Source organism: Siphateles boraxobius, unplaced genomic scaffold, assembly GCF_051911475.1.
Source record: "Siphateles boraxobius isolate OS27281-9 unplaced genomic scaffold, OSU_SipBor_1 211, whole genome shotgun sequence".
Taxonomy (NCBI): Eukaryota; Metazoa; Chordata; class Actinopteri; order Cypriniformes; family Leuciscidae; genus Siphateles; species Siphateles boraxobius.
Genome location: NW_027508824.1, coordinates 267,635 through 285,537, shown reverse-complemented (window position 1 = coordinate 285,537; position 17,903 = coordinate 267,635). Strand labels below are relative to the sequence as shown.

General features: G+C 39.2%; 1 protein-coding gene and 1 non-coding gene across 2 annotated transcripts; one reads left to right on the top strand and one right to left on the bottom strand.

Annotated features, from left to right (window-relative positions):
* The first annotated feature begins 518 nt into the window (after positions 1–518).
* Positions 519–601, top strand: trnal-cag (transfer RNA leucine (anticodon CAG)). The gene has a single exon. It is a non-coding gene; the product is annotated as a tRNA-Leu (tRNA).
* LOC143746154 (tudor domain-containing protein 15-like) lies at positions 554–17,551 on the bottom strand. Its single transcript, XM_077237915.1, has 5 exons — positions 17,485–17,551; positions 16,944–17,052; positions 3,209–8,784; positions 1,203–1,226; positions 554–1,123 (listed from the first exon to the last, which is right to left on the bottom strand). Exons 2-4 carry the CDS (start codon positions 16,964–16,966, stop codon positions 1,213–1,215), a joined length of 5,613 nt encoding a protein of 1,870 aa, XP_077094030.1. The 5' UTR covers positions 16,967–17,052; positions 17,485–17,551; the 3' UTR covers positions 554–1,123; positions 1,203–1,212.
* Between the last annotated feature and the right edge of the window lie 352 nt (positions 17,552–17,903).

Sequence of the window (17,903 nt, the reverse complement as noted above, 5' to 3'; positions counted from 1 at the left end):
GTGTTTATGGGAATGTTTTGACATCTTACTTAAATATTTCGCTATGACAGATATCCATAGTGGTCGCAGCCTAGAACAAAACAAGAAAAGTGTAACAATGTTACATTACAACTATTATAATTATTGTTATTGATCCTTGGTAAAAAAAAAGAAGGGAAAAAAAGCAATTTTGCGTCAATTTAACATTTTCTTCAAAGTGATCCTCCTTTCTATTTTATCATTTGTTTTTAAAGTCTATGATTATTATGCTCAATGGATGATTTGGCTGTTTGAGCCGCCATGCGCCCCCTGGTGCATTTCAAGAATAGTGAGATGTGCCATCCAATATTCGCCAATGAGTCATTACAAAACAAATGTGTGTCCTGTTTAGCTAACTACACCATATTCCACAGAGAACGATAAAACATTTTTAAATCCAGTGATGTGTACATGCAATCAAAATAACCATTAATTGTATGTATGGATTGACTGTAATAATTATAACCGTGTAATAACCGTGTAATAACCATGTACTAACAGTCAGGATGGCCGAGCGGTCTAAGGCGCTGCGTTCAGGTCGCAGTCTCCTCTGGAGGCGTGGGTTCGAATCCCACTTCTGACAACAAACTTTTTAACCCACATTATGTTTTTATTGTGTTTCAACAGAACTGGAAGTATTAACATCTTCACACACACACACACACAAAAACAATGTTTTACAAAGCTAAATCAAACAGGTCAAATATCAATCCTTTAATAACAACAAAAAACTTTTTCTGTTCAAATCTTAAAGCCATCATAGCAATCAAACTGATGGTATATTTCATCAGTTACATGTGTCCATTTATGGATACACAAGATCTGCTGAAAAGCTGGAAATTCAGTCTAATTCTAAAACTAGATTCTTTAATCAAAAATTGTGTGACAAATAGTTGCATGGTTAAAATGTTTTGTTATTTTAAGATCTTACTATGACTAATGTTTGAACAATACAACCTCAAAGCAAAATGCTCTATTTTTACAAAATAATTAAAGAACATTATAAGTAGGTGGTCAAAAAATAATAATAAGCAAAAAAACCAGCCAATCCAAAACTGGATAATCTTTGATTCAATGCAGAGCGTAACCCGCTAGCTTCTCGGTTCTGAAATAAAACAATGGGAAAATTAAGTTTATCTATATACTAAACATTCAGAGAATCAATCAAAATTTGTGATACTTACATGAGCCTTCTCACATCAGTGCACCTAAGAAATTAAAGAAGAAGAAGAATGGAAAAAGTTATTTATAGGTCATTAGAAAACTCTACCCGTTAAAAGTCAGGACAGTGGTCACACTTTACTGAATTTATATTATAATACTTTAATCTAAAGTGTTAGATTTAATTTCAGAGGATATTTCCTTATATTATTTCCTGAATATTTTTAACCCATGTGACCACAGGTACCTAGAGATTTTTTATTACCAACAATGGCCAGTAGGAGGCACTATCACCAAACTTTACAGGTGTGCTACTGAGCTTAGTTTATGTCCAAGCATTGCACAACTACAACCTAATTGTCTTTTTGTAGAGAAGGATGGATAATGGCCAAAATAAAACAGATATATTATTTTTAAAGACAATATGAAATAAAAGATAATATTTACAAAAAATATTTGAAATAATCAATTAGTAAAAGAAAACAAAACAAAAAATAGTAGCTGTCAAAAGAATTTTTTTAATGTTTTCTCAAGAAGTGTCTTATGTTCACCAAGGCTACATTAATTGAATCAATACTGCAAAATATCATTACAAATTAAAATAACTGTTTTCTATTTGAATACATTTTCAAATGTAATTTATTCCTGTGATCAAAGCTGAATTTTCAGCATCATTACTCTTCGGTGTCACATGATCCTTCAGAAAAGTCTTCACTGTCACGTTTGAGCAATTTAATGCTTAATTTCCCTCTTTTTTTAAAAATCTGACCACAAATGTTTGAATGGTATCATTGTTTCCACAAAAATATTAAGCAACAAAAACCTTCATCATTGATAATAATCATAAATGTTTCTTGAGCAGCAAGTCATCATATTATAGTGATTTCTGAAGGATCATGTGACACTGAAGACTGGAGTAATGATGCTGAAAATTCAGCTTTGCATGACAGGAATAAATAACATTTTTTAAATGTATTCAAATAGAAAACAATTATTTCAAATAATACAAATTTACAAAGTTATTGTTTTTACTGTGTTTTTGACAAAACAAATGCAGCCTTGGTGAACATAAGAGGCTTCTTTCAAAAACATGTAAACAATGTAATGTTTCCAGACTTCTGACAAAGAAAAATAGATCTTGTAGAAAAATAGACTTTCTACTCTATAATCCTATTCTGTAACATTATAGAGAGCATAAGCCCCTCCCCTTCCGGTGGACCATGTGACCTTATTTCGGAAAAATATTGTATGGTAGTCAATGGCGAGAGACAACAAATATTTGGATCCCGTTTGTATTGAGCCCTGAATAACACATATGATTTTTGTCAATTTAAAAGATACATTTTAAAGTCAAGAAAGCCGCAGTTTGATGTAAAACTGTTGAGGTATAAGACTGTGAAAATACGTAATTACAAAGACTACAAACCCAAGGTGACGTCATACCTTTTCTCTCAATGAATGAAGCTAACTTTACTGAAGCTAACGTCTGTCATGTTTTTTATAGTCTAACGTTATAATCGTAATGTTACGCCGTCATCCTGTGTGTTTTGTACCAGACTGCACACACACGAGCTCGGTGACGTACATAGTGCGAGACGAGAGATGTAGTTCATGGAGCGATTTTCACATAAAACTAAATGTTACTCTTCTGTTTTATGACAAACTGTGACTTTCTTGACTTTCATAATTATCTTTTAAATTGACAAACTTCATATGTGTAATTCAGGGCACAGTTCGGACGGAATAAAAAGATAAGTTGTCTCTCGCCATTGACTACCATACATATTTTTCCCGAAATAAGGTCCCATGAGCCGGAAGCGGAGGGGCGGGGCTTAGGCTCTCTATATAGAACTATATATACCACCCACCCACCAAAATAAAACATTAAAAACACTGTAACCAACCAAAAGTTACCACGAATATTTAACCCCTAATTAAGAATACGTAGGTGTGTCCAAACGACTGGTAGTAGCAGAAAAGACAGTTAAATTAGAACAATAAATCAAAGTTTTGATTCTCACTCACTCACATTGTTTGATACCTGATGGTGGACTAAGCATCGCCCTCTCCGCAGGTCCAAGATGATCCCCACTGCTGTTCAAAGCGTATGAAGAGTCCTGCTCCACAACAGATTCTTGAGGGGACTCTTGATCAAACATGGACTCATTTGAAAAAGAACATGTGGCTTTGCATGTGTGCTCAGTTATCATGGATAAAACATTCACAGTGCTGGAGACGTCTTGTTGTTTAGACTCTCTATTGGCTCCTTGCTCTTGCTGAAACCTGATTCCAAGCATATTATCGATATACATGGCATGATCAGCATCTACTAACTCTTTCGCGAGATTTCGCTTTCCCGTGATAATGTCAACCTCCCATTGTGTCTCAGAAACAGGCTGTCTGAAACGGATCTGTAGGTTCTCATGACACATACAGTTCTGGAAGAAAACAATGGCATCATCAGACCAGTCCTGGCCGTTGGGTTTCACTCCTCTCAGTAAACAATGATAGGTGACTTTAGGTAATCTACCGAGCTCCTCTGGAAGCTTTTTAAGCTGGCAGACATCGTGTAAGGACAAAACTGAATACTGCCCATAGTCAACCAAGTTTATGAGCACAGAAGTGGAATCGCACTGCACGATCTCGGCCCGGCACCATTTTCTCTTCTCCGCTGATTTCACCAAACAGCTCGCACCAGGAACTAAACCAACCTCCGGTAATGGCACCACAACTTCGGGAACGTTCTCAAGAATGGCAGAGACAGTATCTACAATCAAAAGCAGGTCTTCAAGAATGATGTAAAATTCAGATGGGGTTGTGACTGCAGCTGCAAATCCTTTATATTCAAAGTTAATTTGGACAGGGGCCTGGAATAGGGTCTGTGGTCGATCCAGACGGACCTCTGAAGAAGCGTCTGGGAAGGGAGGATGGTCATCAACAACAAGCGACCCATCAGTACTTTCCCCTTCCTCGATATCTCCCACATCCTGCAGAGCAACGCCATCAGGTGACTTAGAGGTTTCATGATCAATTGCATTAAATGTAGAAACATTTTCTTGCAACTTTCTTGAAGTTTTAGTCACTGATATGCTCGTGTCACATGAGAGTTTTGCAAGAGCCACGTCCTTAGGCTTTAAGTTATTTTGCCTTTTCTTGTACTTTCTATTCCAAAAGACATTTGTCGGGAAGTAAAAGCCTGCTTTCTTAATCGGCTTTGTCTGAACTGTCTGAATGTTTCCAAGTTCACATTTGTGTTGTGTGTTTGACTTTGTCTTTAGCTGGTAGGTTCTCACTTCTGCATGATTCTTTTTGAGTTCACATTTGCGTTGTTGTGTGCATAACTTAAAGGTTTTAACTGCTTTAGCCTTGTGGGCGTGATGATCGGTTTGGGTTTCACTCTGGGACACTTTGTCTTGGCTAGACAAGACTACATCTTTGCTCTGATCACCATCATACTTTGAGTTTCCCTGCATGTGGCCATCCTCAATCTTAATGCTCACTTCCCATGAATTTTCAAGCTTTCGAATTAATTCTACCATTAAAGGCTTGCCAACTGCTTCCTTGATAAAAGAGTCGTCGTTTTCAAAAGAGTAAGGTTTTGCAAGTGTGCACAGAGTGCTCAATCTGGGCTGAGACAGAAAAGTATTGGTTAGCATGTGAACATTTTTTCTGTCGACAGTTGCAGGGTTGCCATAATCAATAAACTCAACTGCTAAGCGGCCACAGTTTGAAACGTTGGTGACAACAGCTCTGTACAAAGCCAAGTCTTCTTCAAACTCGGCGGCAACAAGGTCTCCTACTTTTACTTCGGTTGCCACATTTTTCATGTTATCCTTGAAGACAGTGCTGTTTAGTTCTTCACCCATTTGAAGGATGTTTGTTTCATCGTCTTCCATCTGGATAAAGAAGCTTCCAACAGAACTGCAATGAGAGATGAAGCCCACGCCGCAAAAACCTGGTTTCATTTTGGCAGCAGGAAGATCACATAGTTTTGGCAAGTTCTTATGTGATGGCACTACTTTAAGAGAAGAGGTAGCGCCCTGTAGTTTCTCTTTTATTGCTGCTTTATGTTGCGTTTTGGGATGTTTTATGGGTTTTGAAGTTTTCTTATCACCCGGTTTGGTTTTACCACATCCCCTCTCTTTGGTGTTCACTTTCCTGTTTAAAATGCAGACTTCCACTTCTTCTCTGTGGGAATCTAAAGCAGGTTTACTGACAGTCAGATTCCGTTCTGCCACACTGCAAGTTGCCGTGAGCTCTCGGACTTTTTCATTGATGTGCATATTTCCATCATAAAGATCACAAAAAAAATGTCCGTTTTTGTCCCTTGACATAAACTTGGCCTGGAAGGATTTGTTGAGGATGTCAGTCTCGAGCCACATGTTGACTTCTGGCAAATGTTCCCCCTCTGGAACATTCAAAAGGCTGCATCTCAGAGCCTGCATTGGTGTCATCAATAAATCAATCGCTGTTTTGGGAATTGGTATAACATTTGTCTTCTCAGAAATTTGCTTATCACCGTAATCAACAAAGAACACACTCACATGTTGATGAGACTGGACGGGGTGTGTCAGAGCCCTGTACCACTGGCCGTCACAGAAATATTTGGCCAGGCAAACATTACTGCTGCAGTCGTCAGATGTCGTAGTCAAGAGCTGGCTTTCTTCAGCAACTCTCTCCATCAGCGTATCAAGGATCTCTGTATTCCTGTCGAGCTGAAAATAGATTTCCCAAGGACTGCAAACTTGAGTAACATGCACCAGTTCTTTGCTTCCAGATCTCAAGTTGAAAGATGAGTAAATGAAGGAACGAGGGTACAATGATGAAATTAGCTGCTTTGGAGATTGCATTTCCACCGCAACACCTTTCTCTAAAAGATACGTGGTAGCCTGTTGATGAGGTGTATGAATGGTGACCACATAAAGGAGACCTTTTCCTTGCTCATAGAGCTGGGAATGAACTCTGCATATACTGGGTGAACCCTCAGACACAAAATCCTTGAACAAACTGCATGCTTCTGAACTCCAAGAACTTCCTCCAACAGGTTCAATCAAGTTCAGACTACATCTAAATGCTTGTTCATGAAGTTCAAAGAACTGCGGTGCAAGAGCTTGGATGTTTTGCATCCTTTCCTGGAGAATTATGCCTAAGTCGACCAGGATCAAGCGGAGTTCCTCATTGTTTTTTCCTAATATGCATGCTCTATGCCATCGTTTATCCTGTGGAGACTTTACTGCACAACATCCTGCTGGTGTTTCAAGTGCAACTGTGTGCGTCTGATAAAAAGCCTGCATCTCTTTCATCAATTTGTCCAGATCAACTTTTGTGCTCTCATTTTGGCACCAAAAATCAGATGGAGAATTTATGTGTAAGTAACTGACACTCACTTCAGATCCAGGCTTGAAATGCATCGGTTTGAAAGCCTCAGCAGAAACGACCTTCAGTTTTGGCATCACATATGGAGTACGTCTTTCAAGGTCATTCTGTTGTTCACACTCTGGATTCAACTGATATGTATTGGACATATAAGAGGAGACTTTGCAAAAGGGGACCACACGAAGGTCCTTTCTATTTTTTTTCTGGCTTAGAGCATTTCCGTTGTCTTTACATGGCTTTCCCGCTTTAACAGATGCTAATGCCGGGTTGTATCTCCAATCGAGGGCCATTTTTGCTGTTACCATAATGTTTGCAATGCTATAGCTAATTTCAACACCTCTTTCAAAAAGATCAACAACATATTTCGCATTTTTTCTGTGAATGGCATGAACCACCAAGGTTTTGTTTGATGTGACTTGCCTGAAGAAGTTGGATGCTGTGGTTGTCCAGATGTCATCAAATGGAGCCACATGCGCTAAAGCACATTTCAGTGCAAATTCTGGATGAATGGCAAACTTTGGGGGAAGCTTCTTAATTAATATGTTTGGCACCTTTTCAGTGTTTCCAAAGTCAATGAAAAACACCTCAGCTCCATTTTCCAAAGTATCTACTACAATGGCCCTGTAGTAATGCATGTCTTTTTCATACATGGCACAGCAAAGTGCACCAGGCACTGGGTCTTCAAAAACCTCCTCTTTCAACTGTAGTTTGGTGAAATAATCGGTCATTTCTTTCGTCATGTTTTCAAACTTAGGATTTTGTTCTTTGGTCCTTATCCAGAAATGTTTTGGACTCAGGACATGCACTACATAGCCCTCAAAAATAGAACCATCAGGTATCGATTGACTAGAAACTGAATCAGAAGTCTGGACCGCTTTCGTTTCTGTAGCATACATCTTTGAAAGGACATTGTGGGGAAAGTTGGACTTGCTGTCAAAAACTTTTCCAAGAAGTTTTACTTTGGCTTGCTCCTCTGAGTGTTTCTCAGCCGTGCTCAATGTGACCAAGTAGAAGTTCTGATCTTTGCAAAAGTCATCGATTGCAACCTCTAAAGCTTTCCCCAGCAACCCGGTTTTCAGAGCCACTAATTGTTGGTTTTTGATGGTTTCATCTGGTTCTTCCAAGCATGAAAGTGAACATGGGAATGCCATGATCGGTGTTGAGATGAATTCTGATGGTAGCTGCAAGATGTTTTCAACTTTCACAGATTCAGAATAGCCACTGTCGACAAACACAACTTGGACCTGGGAGTTGAGGGGGAGACATTGCACAAAACCTCTGTGCCATTTTCCATCTTTCCCTTTGATTGCACAGAGCAAGCCAAGATTTTCAAGTGGTTTTTTGCTTGGGTAACCAATGCCTGATTCACATGCACGTGCTAATTTGTCTGACATTTCTTGAATGTCCTTGTCCATGGATGACAGTCGGCAGTAAAATAATCCAGGATTCACGGCTGCAGCTACAACAACTCTTACTTTTTGACCAACTTTCAGCTTTGGGCCATTAAGTGACAGAATTTCTTCAAAGCCAAGCAGGCTTGAGGATTTGAGACAACATTCTTGCCCTATTTGTTTTTCAATCAAGAGATCAGGGACAGATTCATTGTTTTGTAGAACTGGTTCCCCAATAAGAATCTCAACCAGTAGCAAAAATGTACTAGTGTCCACATGTCTCCCAAGCCCAATTTTTAACAAGTCACGATTAATGTCCGGGACTTCAAGAATGAGGACATGGTATGGAAGACGGGCGTGGATGTATCCTTTGATCTGGCTGCCTATCAAGGAAGAGAAATAATTCTCTGTCAACTTGTCCCATCGGTTCTGGACTGGCAGTATGTTGGCAAAGAAACCGCAGACAATCTTTGGTGGGAGCATTAGGAGTGTGTCAGATATAGAGGACAAATGGCTGGACCCAACAATCAACACATCTCCATGGTCTAGCAAAAACATGTGGAATAAATTGTTCTGTATGTTTTGGACTCTTCCTCTGTACCAGCGACCAGACGCTGCATCTTCTACCAGGCAAACTTCTCCAACTTGAACAGAAACTTTTAATTTCACAGCATTTTGAATTTCAACTTGAAGAATGTTGTAGTCCAGTTCACAGATAGTCATATACTGGCCCTGAAAGTGTATCAGTGTCTCCTCAGGACTACAGTCAATGTGAGTCAGCTTCAGCTCCACCGGCCACAAAACACATGGAGCGGGGAGCTTTGTCTCCTCTTTTGCCCTAAAAAAATAAATAAATAAATGGTTACAAATCTTTACATTTAGCTGACGTTTTTATCCAAAGCGACTTACAATTGCTATATATGTCAGAGGTCGCACGCCTCTGGAGCAACTAGGGGTTAAGTGTCTTGCTCAGGGACACATTGGTGTCTCACAGTGGATTCGAACCCGGGTCTCTCACAGCAAAGGGATGTGTCTTATCCACTGTGCCATCACCAAATCTTTCTCATCTACGTCTGTATTCAGCAAATACGCATTTATATAATTTAAACAAGTCTTTGAATATCTGATAGGGATGCACCAATACCCATTCTTTCAGAACCGATCCGATATCAAAATTCTGAGTATCGACTAGGGATGGGCATGTTTAATCGACGATCGATTATTGATCATTAAGAATTTCGTCGATCACGTTAATTTGTTATCGATTATCATTAAACTAATGCTGCTGCGTATAGTGTGAGTGGAAAGTGAACGTGTTCCCCGGGCTGGTCAAGTTAGCGCGGAGGTACCTGTGCATCCCGGCAACGTCAGTCTCCTCAGAGCAGGTGTTTTCAGCGGCTGGACTGAAGCCTTGTTTACACTCGAGGCGTCCGCACGAGCGCGAAGGTTAGCGCGGCAAAAATGACGTCATTGCGGTATTCGGTATTTCACAGGCGAGCGCGTCGAGTATACACGCCTCGTCTGTTTGGGGAGGTGCGCGCGCAGTCTGCGGAGACTCGCGCTGCAGAGCCAGGCGAAAGTGTAAACGAGGCTTGACGGTCAAGTTGCGGTCGCGTCTGACCCCAGATCATGTCATCAACATGCTTATCTTTCTCAACAAAAATCAGTAGACTGGTGTAGAAGTTGTATGTGAGTTACTAGTTATTTTTTATGAGGCTTTGTTAAGTAGCCTAGCCTAATTGATTGTTACAGTAATCTCTCTCACCCTCTTTCTCGACTTCGTTCTTGGATAGTTTTGAGTTACATTTTGACAAAACCTGTCAGATCTAAGTATTATTATGTTTTTGGTTAAGTTATTGTTTAACGTGATTTTTTATTATTATTTTGGAACAAACAAGGGTCTCTGTTTAAGAAAGCCAACTCGCAGCTGCAGGTTCCGTTGCTTTCGAGCACCGCAGCGCATATATATCTTCAAGTTTAGCCTAAACGAACGTCCAGTTTTACTGCCACAAGTTGATCATCTTGTAATAAAGATCTAATCGAGGAAAAACACGCTGTATTTTTGTATTTTCATTGCCTTTTTAATTTATAAAAAGTTAAATAAATAATGAATTTGAATAAAAAAATATTAATGATTAATCGATAGTCGATCGTTAATTCTCCCGACGATCGACTAAGAAAATTTAATCGAATGCCCATCCCTAGTATCGACCGATACCGATCCGATACCAGCGCCGTTTTTTTCTGTAGCTCTGTTGAACTGATAATCACTCTATTGTGTGTTAAACACAATCTACTTAATACAGACAACTTCATTATAAAGATATAAAAATATATGATCATAATATATGACAATAATGCTATTATAAGCTAGATTAGTGGATAATTCAGCAGTAAAATTTACTCGAAAATCAGGAGTGCACAATAATTTTATAAAATCTGAACATTTAGTGAAAAAAAAAACATTATTTAGAGGGGAACAAATAAGAGACAATACGTGTAGTACTAAATCTGGTAAAACGTTACATATTGCTCTTTGTATTGTTGTAAAATACATTCATGAAAAACAAGACAAAAAATAAAAAAGATAAAAAATGTAGGCTATACTATAAAATTAAGACATTATACAAATGTATAGCGCAGCTTTTTAATGAGGCAGCAAAATATGATAGATAGGACAGAACAAGAAAGGCTATTACTAATCTTTCATTGCGCAAAAGTATTATATGAAAGGCTCAAATACAGTGCGGCACAAAGTGCTTATGCGGATCCCGAGCGCAGAATGATGCGCTTGAAGCTAGTCACAGCACGCAGCTCTTCGAGTCCACATTGAAAAGTTCAAAGTAGGGCTGTAGTCAAGACCACCTTTGTCGAGTCCAAGACAAGTCCAAGACCAGGACTAGTCGAGACCAAGTCCAAAAAGGTTCGAGTCCGAGTCAAGACCGAGTCCCGGACAGGAAAAAAAAAAGTCTTATGCATGACATTATCAAGACAATCATTTTGGGTTATTATTTGTTGATCTAAAAGCACAACACCCAGGATTTTTAAGTATAGGCTAGACATTCCCCTTGATATCATATAATCTTCTAATAAGAAATGCACCGATTGATCGGCTGGTGATCGGAATTGGCCGATTTTCACGTGATCACCGATCGGCCGGTCAGTCTGACATATTCAGATTTTATACCGGTCAAATGCACTCGGGCACCGCATGATTAACATCGCGCAACATCAGCATCACGTGCACACGGAATGCACATGTAGGAAACCTCGTGAATTACGGCCGTTTCACACCACAAGCGTGAGCAGAGCGTTTTTTTTTCGGCGTGCATGTTATTCACTGAGTGCATTCAAATCACGAGCAGGAGCAGCGCGAGAGCAGCGCCGAGTCTTTACCTGTTTTCATACAAATGTTTAGTTTGCTAAATATATCAAATTTTTTTAGTTGCATATTAGATGTGAAAAGAAGGAAACGGTTCTTCCATAACACTGCACTTTAGATGTGTGTGAATTTCCCACACCATGAGTATATAGTTCTATGCAAAATGTTCTATTAAAGAAAAGATAGAAAATAAATATTTGTGTGTTCTGTAAAGCGGTTAGAAAATATGAAATCGGAATCGGCTAAAATCAGTATCAGCAGGTCAAACTCAATGAAAAATCGGAATCGGCCTAGAAAATTGTAATTGGTGCATCTCTACTTCTAATCTAAAGAAAACAGAATGATGACATACGGTGATACCAGTGATACTTCACTGTGGATCTGAAAGACACATACTTCCAAATCCAGATATTATCTCGATGACTGGCTGGTTCTGGCGCAACCGCAGCTCACACCAGAGCAAATAAACGGCTTTTATGTGTGCTTACTGGGAACATAATTAGGGGCGGCAGTGGCTCATGTAGGTTGTCTACAAACCGGAAGGTTGGTGGTTCTATCCCCGGTTCCCCCTGACCAAGTGTCGAGGTGTCCATGAGCAAGACTGACACCGCCGTCGGTGTATGAGTGAGTGAATGGGTGAATGTGAGGCAATATGTAAAGAGCTTTGATGCTCATTGGGTCTGTGAAAGTGCTATATAAATGCAGTCCATTTACCATAATAAAGACACCTGGACTCGGTCGAGACCAAAAGCTATATTTGGCAAGACCAGTGGCCGAGACCGAGACAAGTCCGAGACCATAGAAAAACGGACTCGAGTACTACAGACCTAGTTCAAAGCACTAAGGAAAAACATATCGATGCGTAGTGTATTATACAGTATCTATCTATGCAAGTATCTATTATTCAGCCTTTTCTTTTAACAGTTTTAAATTTCAGTTACTGTGCGCGTAAAGAAAAATTACAGTGTTCTCTAGTGTTGCGATGTAACAGACTCCCGGTAGAAAGTAACATGATTAAGGTACAGCAATACAGTCCAGCAAGATCAAGTCATTTTATACGAAACCATAGAACTTTATCTACAGATCAAGTATAATAATAGTAACATTGAATCATCATGGAGAATTACATCGTGTTGACTGTCGTAACCGAATAGTGTTAATTTCGTCAGACGAGACGAGACAAAATATGTTCGTCAACGACCTTTTTTTCCATGACTAAGACGAGACGATGACGAGACTGCACCAATGTCCAAGAACGCTGACTAAAACTAAATTAACATGCATTATTGTTGACGAAAAAAGACAAGACTAAAATGTTTTGCATAAAATAAAAACTAAGATAAAATCTCTCTTCATTTTCGTCTACAATCGTCCCTACTTTTTCATCATGAGATAGAATATTCAGCGGTTACTAGTCACGATTTTCGAATATTCCATTAGCTGATTTTATTATAGAATATCGAATAGGTTGTGTGATTGTGGTCTATAAAAAATCCCCATGTTTTCGGTTCTGATGCGGTGACACGTTCATGTAACCAGAGGGTGGCGATGCCAATATTACATCTAAAAGCTGTCAATCAACTCTCAGACAACAGAAGACGACACACATGATATTTCGTGATATGTAGGTGATATTTCCTCCAGACCGGAGAGCGCATTTCTGAAGACTACGCGGGGAGGCAGTGGCTCAGTGGTTCATGTAGGTTGTCTACAAACCGAAAGGTTGGTGGTTCGATCCCCGGTTCCCCCTGACCAAGTGTCGAGGTGTTCTAACCCCAGCTGCTCCCGACGAGCTGGATGGCCCCTTGCATGGCTGACACCGCCGTCGGTGTATGAATGAATGAGTGAATGGGTGAATGAGAGGCAAATATGTAAAGTGCTTTGGTGGCCATTGGGTCTGTGAAAGCGCTACATAAATGCAGTCCATTTACCATTTACGCGCCGCTCGCTCAGAACGCCCGCAGTGACGCGCGGCTGGTTAGATAATGTGAAATAAGTAGGGCTGCCCGTGCATGACTTGTTTTTTTTCTAGTCAACTAGTAGTAGTTAATTTAGCCATTAGTCTAATCACATACTTATCATGGAGAATTACATCGTGTTGACTGTCACATACTTTTTTGAGGGCAGTCATGGCCTAATGGTAACAGAGTTGGACTGGTGACCCAAAGGTTGCTGGTTCGATTCCAGTACCGGCAGGAATATGACTGAGGTGTCCTTGAGCAAGGCACCTAACCCCCAATCGCTCCCCGGGCGCCACTCAAGGCTGCCCGCTGCTCCGGGTGTGTGTATCCACGTTTGCAGTGTGTGTGTGTGTGTTCACTACTCACTACTCTGCTCCTAATGTGTGTGCACTTACTTGGATGGGTTAAATGCAGAGGTCAAATTCCAAGTATGGGTTAGCATACTTGGCCATCACGTGCCACTTTCACTTTCACTTTCACTTCACTTTATATTGATTTAATTACTTATATATATGGGAGACAATGCTAAACCATAATGAACGTTTTCGTTATATATTGCCTATTCCGCATCTCAACGCACGCATAAAGCTTGCCACAAAAAAACCCGGCAAAAGTAATGTTTATGCATTAAACATTTGATTTGTTTATTAATAAACTAGTGTTTTCTGTCAGTGTCGGCTGCAAAGATAAAGTTGACGATGCTAACTCCCCATCTTCGTTCGCAGTAGTGAACGCGCCTATAGAGAGAAAGGCACATTTCATGCGAATTAGCCTATAAGCAGAGAGCAGCCCATTTCTGTTTGTTATGAATTGTTTTGTTTAAAAGTAGACATTTCAAGCTTTCTATAGATATACTGCTCAGGTCAAGTATCTTATACGCTGAGTTTCAGTTCATCTATGAGACGCGCTCTAGTTCATGCGCCGGCGCCTTCGTGTCCTGATTATATTGTGTTTGCTTCTTATTTAGTAATCCAGGCAATTTGTTGATGAAACATTGATTAAAATGAAGATACAATTTATACAAAACGAAATTCACTTTTAAGAAAGGCTTTCTACAAAACAAAACGTAATAAGTGGTTTGACCCATTCCAATGGGGGAGCGTATAGGATACACAGACATGAGAAATAGTTCTATATATGTTCAAAATATGTCTACTTTTAAACGAAACAATTAGAAATAAATAGTTTGATTACCTAATCCATATAGGCGCGGGCGCGTTCACTACTGCAGGGATGACGAGTCAGCATCGTAAATTCGCAATAATCATCTTTGCAGCCAACACGTTTAGTAAACACTTATTCATTAATAAACAATTAAAATATCTCCTTGCTATCGTTTCCCGACACATCCATAATCATTAGGCTACTTTTGCCAGTGCTTTGCGCAAGCTTCATGTGTGCTGAGCGCGAGGCATATATCCTGCACCCCTGTAGCCTATATTTAATTCAATTCACATTTATTTGTATAGCATTTTTCACAATACATATCGTTTCAAAGGAGCTTTACAGAAAATGCATGTGTCTAAATTACAATTTAGAGTGATCTGTTATCAGTGGTGACTGTGTGTAATGCATTTCAATTCATTTTCATTGTTAAACAATGCATTAAGTTAAGGCAGAAACAATGAGCTCATTGAAGTAAAGAATACATGTTGTTAAATGATTAGGAAACATAGAAAACTTTAGCATTGGTGCTTTTTTACAGACTCAAAATATGAGTGTAAAAAAGTCAACAAACTGAAAAAATAAAAGTTTTTTTTTTAGGTAATGTTATATTGATAAAATTGGTTTCGAAAAAAGTATCGTTCAGGAACCGGTATCGAAGTCAAGGTATCGGTATCAAAAATTTTGTTACGATACCCAGCCCTAGTCAGGGTTTAGGCCTGGGCGATATGGCCAAAAATTAATTATCACAATAAATGTCAGATCTTTATTTCTTTCAAGTTTAAAGGCAGATTTTTGCTCCAAAGTGAAAGTTGTAGAAACCAGAGTGTTAATTGTGGTTTTAAACTACTCTTTACTACAAAAAGTATTCTCGTCGCTTGATAAACGTAAGATTGAGCCACTGTAGTCACTTGGACTATTTTAACGATGTCTTTAATAACTTTTCGGGGAACAAGTTTCAATCCCTTAGAAGCCTATGGAGGAGTGATCCAGCTCTCAGATTTAAAGGGGTCATATAATGCCATTTTTGTACAAGTTAATATGAATCTTTAGGGTCTAAATGAAAACTTTGTGATATGCTTTTATTAAAAATTCTCATTAGTATTTTAAGAAAACACTAATTTTACATGGTCAAAAACAGCTCTGTTTTCAGCACGCCGTTTCAGTGCATATGCCTTTAAATGATAAGGAGCTTGCTGACTCCGCCCCTCTGTTCTTTGGGTCGTGACACAGCGCACGTGGAGTGTTGCCTTGACAACAGTTGATGGTATATTTTGGCGAAAGAATGGCAGCGGGAGTCTCTGAGGACACATCTTTAGTGTCAGGGTATATACAGGAATCATGGAATTAAATTTAATACCTTTTAAAGGTTGTATCAGTGATTTCAGGCCCAAAAATAAATGTCTAATCTTTCCTAACGATCCGCTAGCTGCCGCCCCATAAGCATGCCGTCCAAAAACCGCGTCTCTGTAGGCAGCCTAGGCTCTGAGATCTGCACACAAAAACAAATGGGTACGACCACCACTCAAAACCAAAATAAATTGTTACAACCAATCACTGACAGGGGCGGGTGTTGTGAGGTTTTGCGCTCGTGCATGGCTGCTCCGCCCCTGTCAGTGATTGGTTGGAACACTGTTTATTTGACTGTTGATTGATCGATCGTTAATGTAGTAAATTATTTAATCCACTGAACACTGCTGTGGTAATATAAAAACACTCTCCCAACAGCATACTGTTTCTTTTTAGCCTAATTCCTAGTCAAATTAAAATTATATATAACTTGTGATGGTATTTTGTATAGATATGGCCAGATGTGCAGTCTACCAATAACATTAGAGCGACAGCACTACGAACGCCCACAAGCGACTTCACAGTACAGAGCCTAGCGACATACAGCGACTTTGTCACTGGCGGTGTGAACGGGGCTTTAGACGCCATTCTGCTCCAGTGTATCAGCAATTACGGACTACGATGAGAGTTCGCTCACAGGGCGGGGCTGTGTTGAAACACTGCTGTCAATCAACAACCGTGGGAGGGGCGTCACGCACCATGTGACGGCTCGATTTGAGACAGGGGAATACATATAAGGAAGGAGATTAAAACAAAAACACTGGATGGATTTTTATCATTATATGATGGTTGTGTACAGGCACTGCCAACACACATTGCAGTACAATCAACTTGTAAAAGTGCATGTACCATTATATGACCCCTTTAATCAAAAATATCTTAATTTGTGTTCTGAAGATGAACGAAGGTCTTACGGGGTTGAACAACATGAGCGAGAGTAATTAACGTTACTGACAGAATTTACATTTTTGGGTGAACTATCCCTTTAAACTCTCATTTCTAGTCTGGGGGTTAGAGAGCTAACTTAGATAGAAGTTTGGGTAAGTTTTGGACGTGATTTGGATAGTTATTTTGATTTGCAATAGGGCGAGCTTTGTTATGCAGACCTGGCAACCTTGGGTTATTCAGTCAAAGCCTTACCTTTCCATTTGACTCGAAGGCATATGAATCCAATCTAACCATGCAGTCCTGGTAAATGTTCAAGTACTGAGCTCGTCAGCCATAGCTTGGGTTGATGGGGGTCAACACACTAATAAAATAGCGTTAATACAAATCATGACGTTAATACATGGACCAAAATACCTGCAATAGAGTCATATTAGATTGTAACGTGATTTATATTATAGGCTATCAGAGTTGCACGATCATGCAAGTAACGTTAACACTTGATGATTCTATGATTTACATTTTAATACAAAAACTTTATCCATAAACAGAACGGCAGTTAATCTTTTATGAATCGTTTAAGCAGTATTTTCTGAATGACACAACTGTCGAATCTGTCGACATGACAGATTTTCGACTTCATGTGTATTTGAGTTGATAAGTAGTTTTCTACGGTGTTTTTTTAATGAATACCGAATACATTAAGCATTATCTACAGACAAAGTGGTTATTTTGTCTGTAGCATTTATAAATTGAGTAGTTGTTTTTACATTAGTGTCTGACAAACTTCTCTTACCTTCTCGCGCGTCATGTTTTCTGCAGAATACGCGGGCTTGGCACGTGCTGTAAGAGCAACGCTAAGCTGTAAACTCGTGGGCCAATCAGGAAGCGCCTACACATTCAAAATACATTTTAGAGGACATCGACACATCGGGGCTAGTTGTCACTCAGATAGGTTGTCTGGATCTTCATAACTATTTGGATTTGGATTCATGTCCAGTTAAACAAATGTTTTTTTTCAAGCTAGTTTCATTGCTACTCTTGTGTGAACAAGTTAACGCAATAAAAGCAAAATAAATTAAAAAAAATAATATTAAAAATTAATCTAGTAGGGTTTTTCAGAAATACAGAAAAAGCGGTACTATTGTGAAATATTATTATCATTTAAAATGATGGTTTTCTATTTTAATTTACTGCAAAGCTTAATTTTCTTCA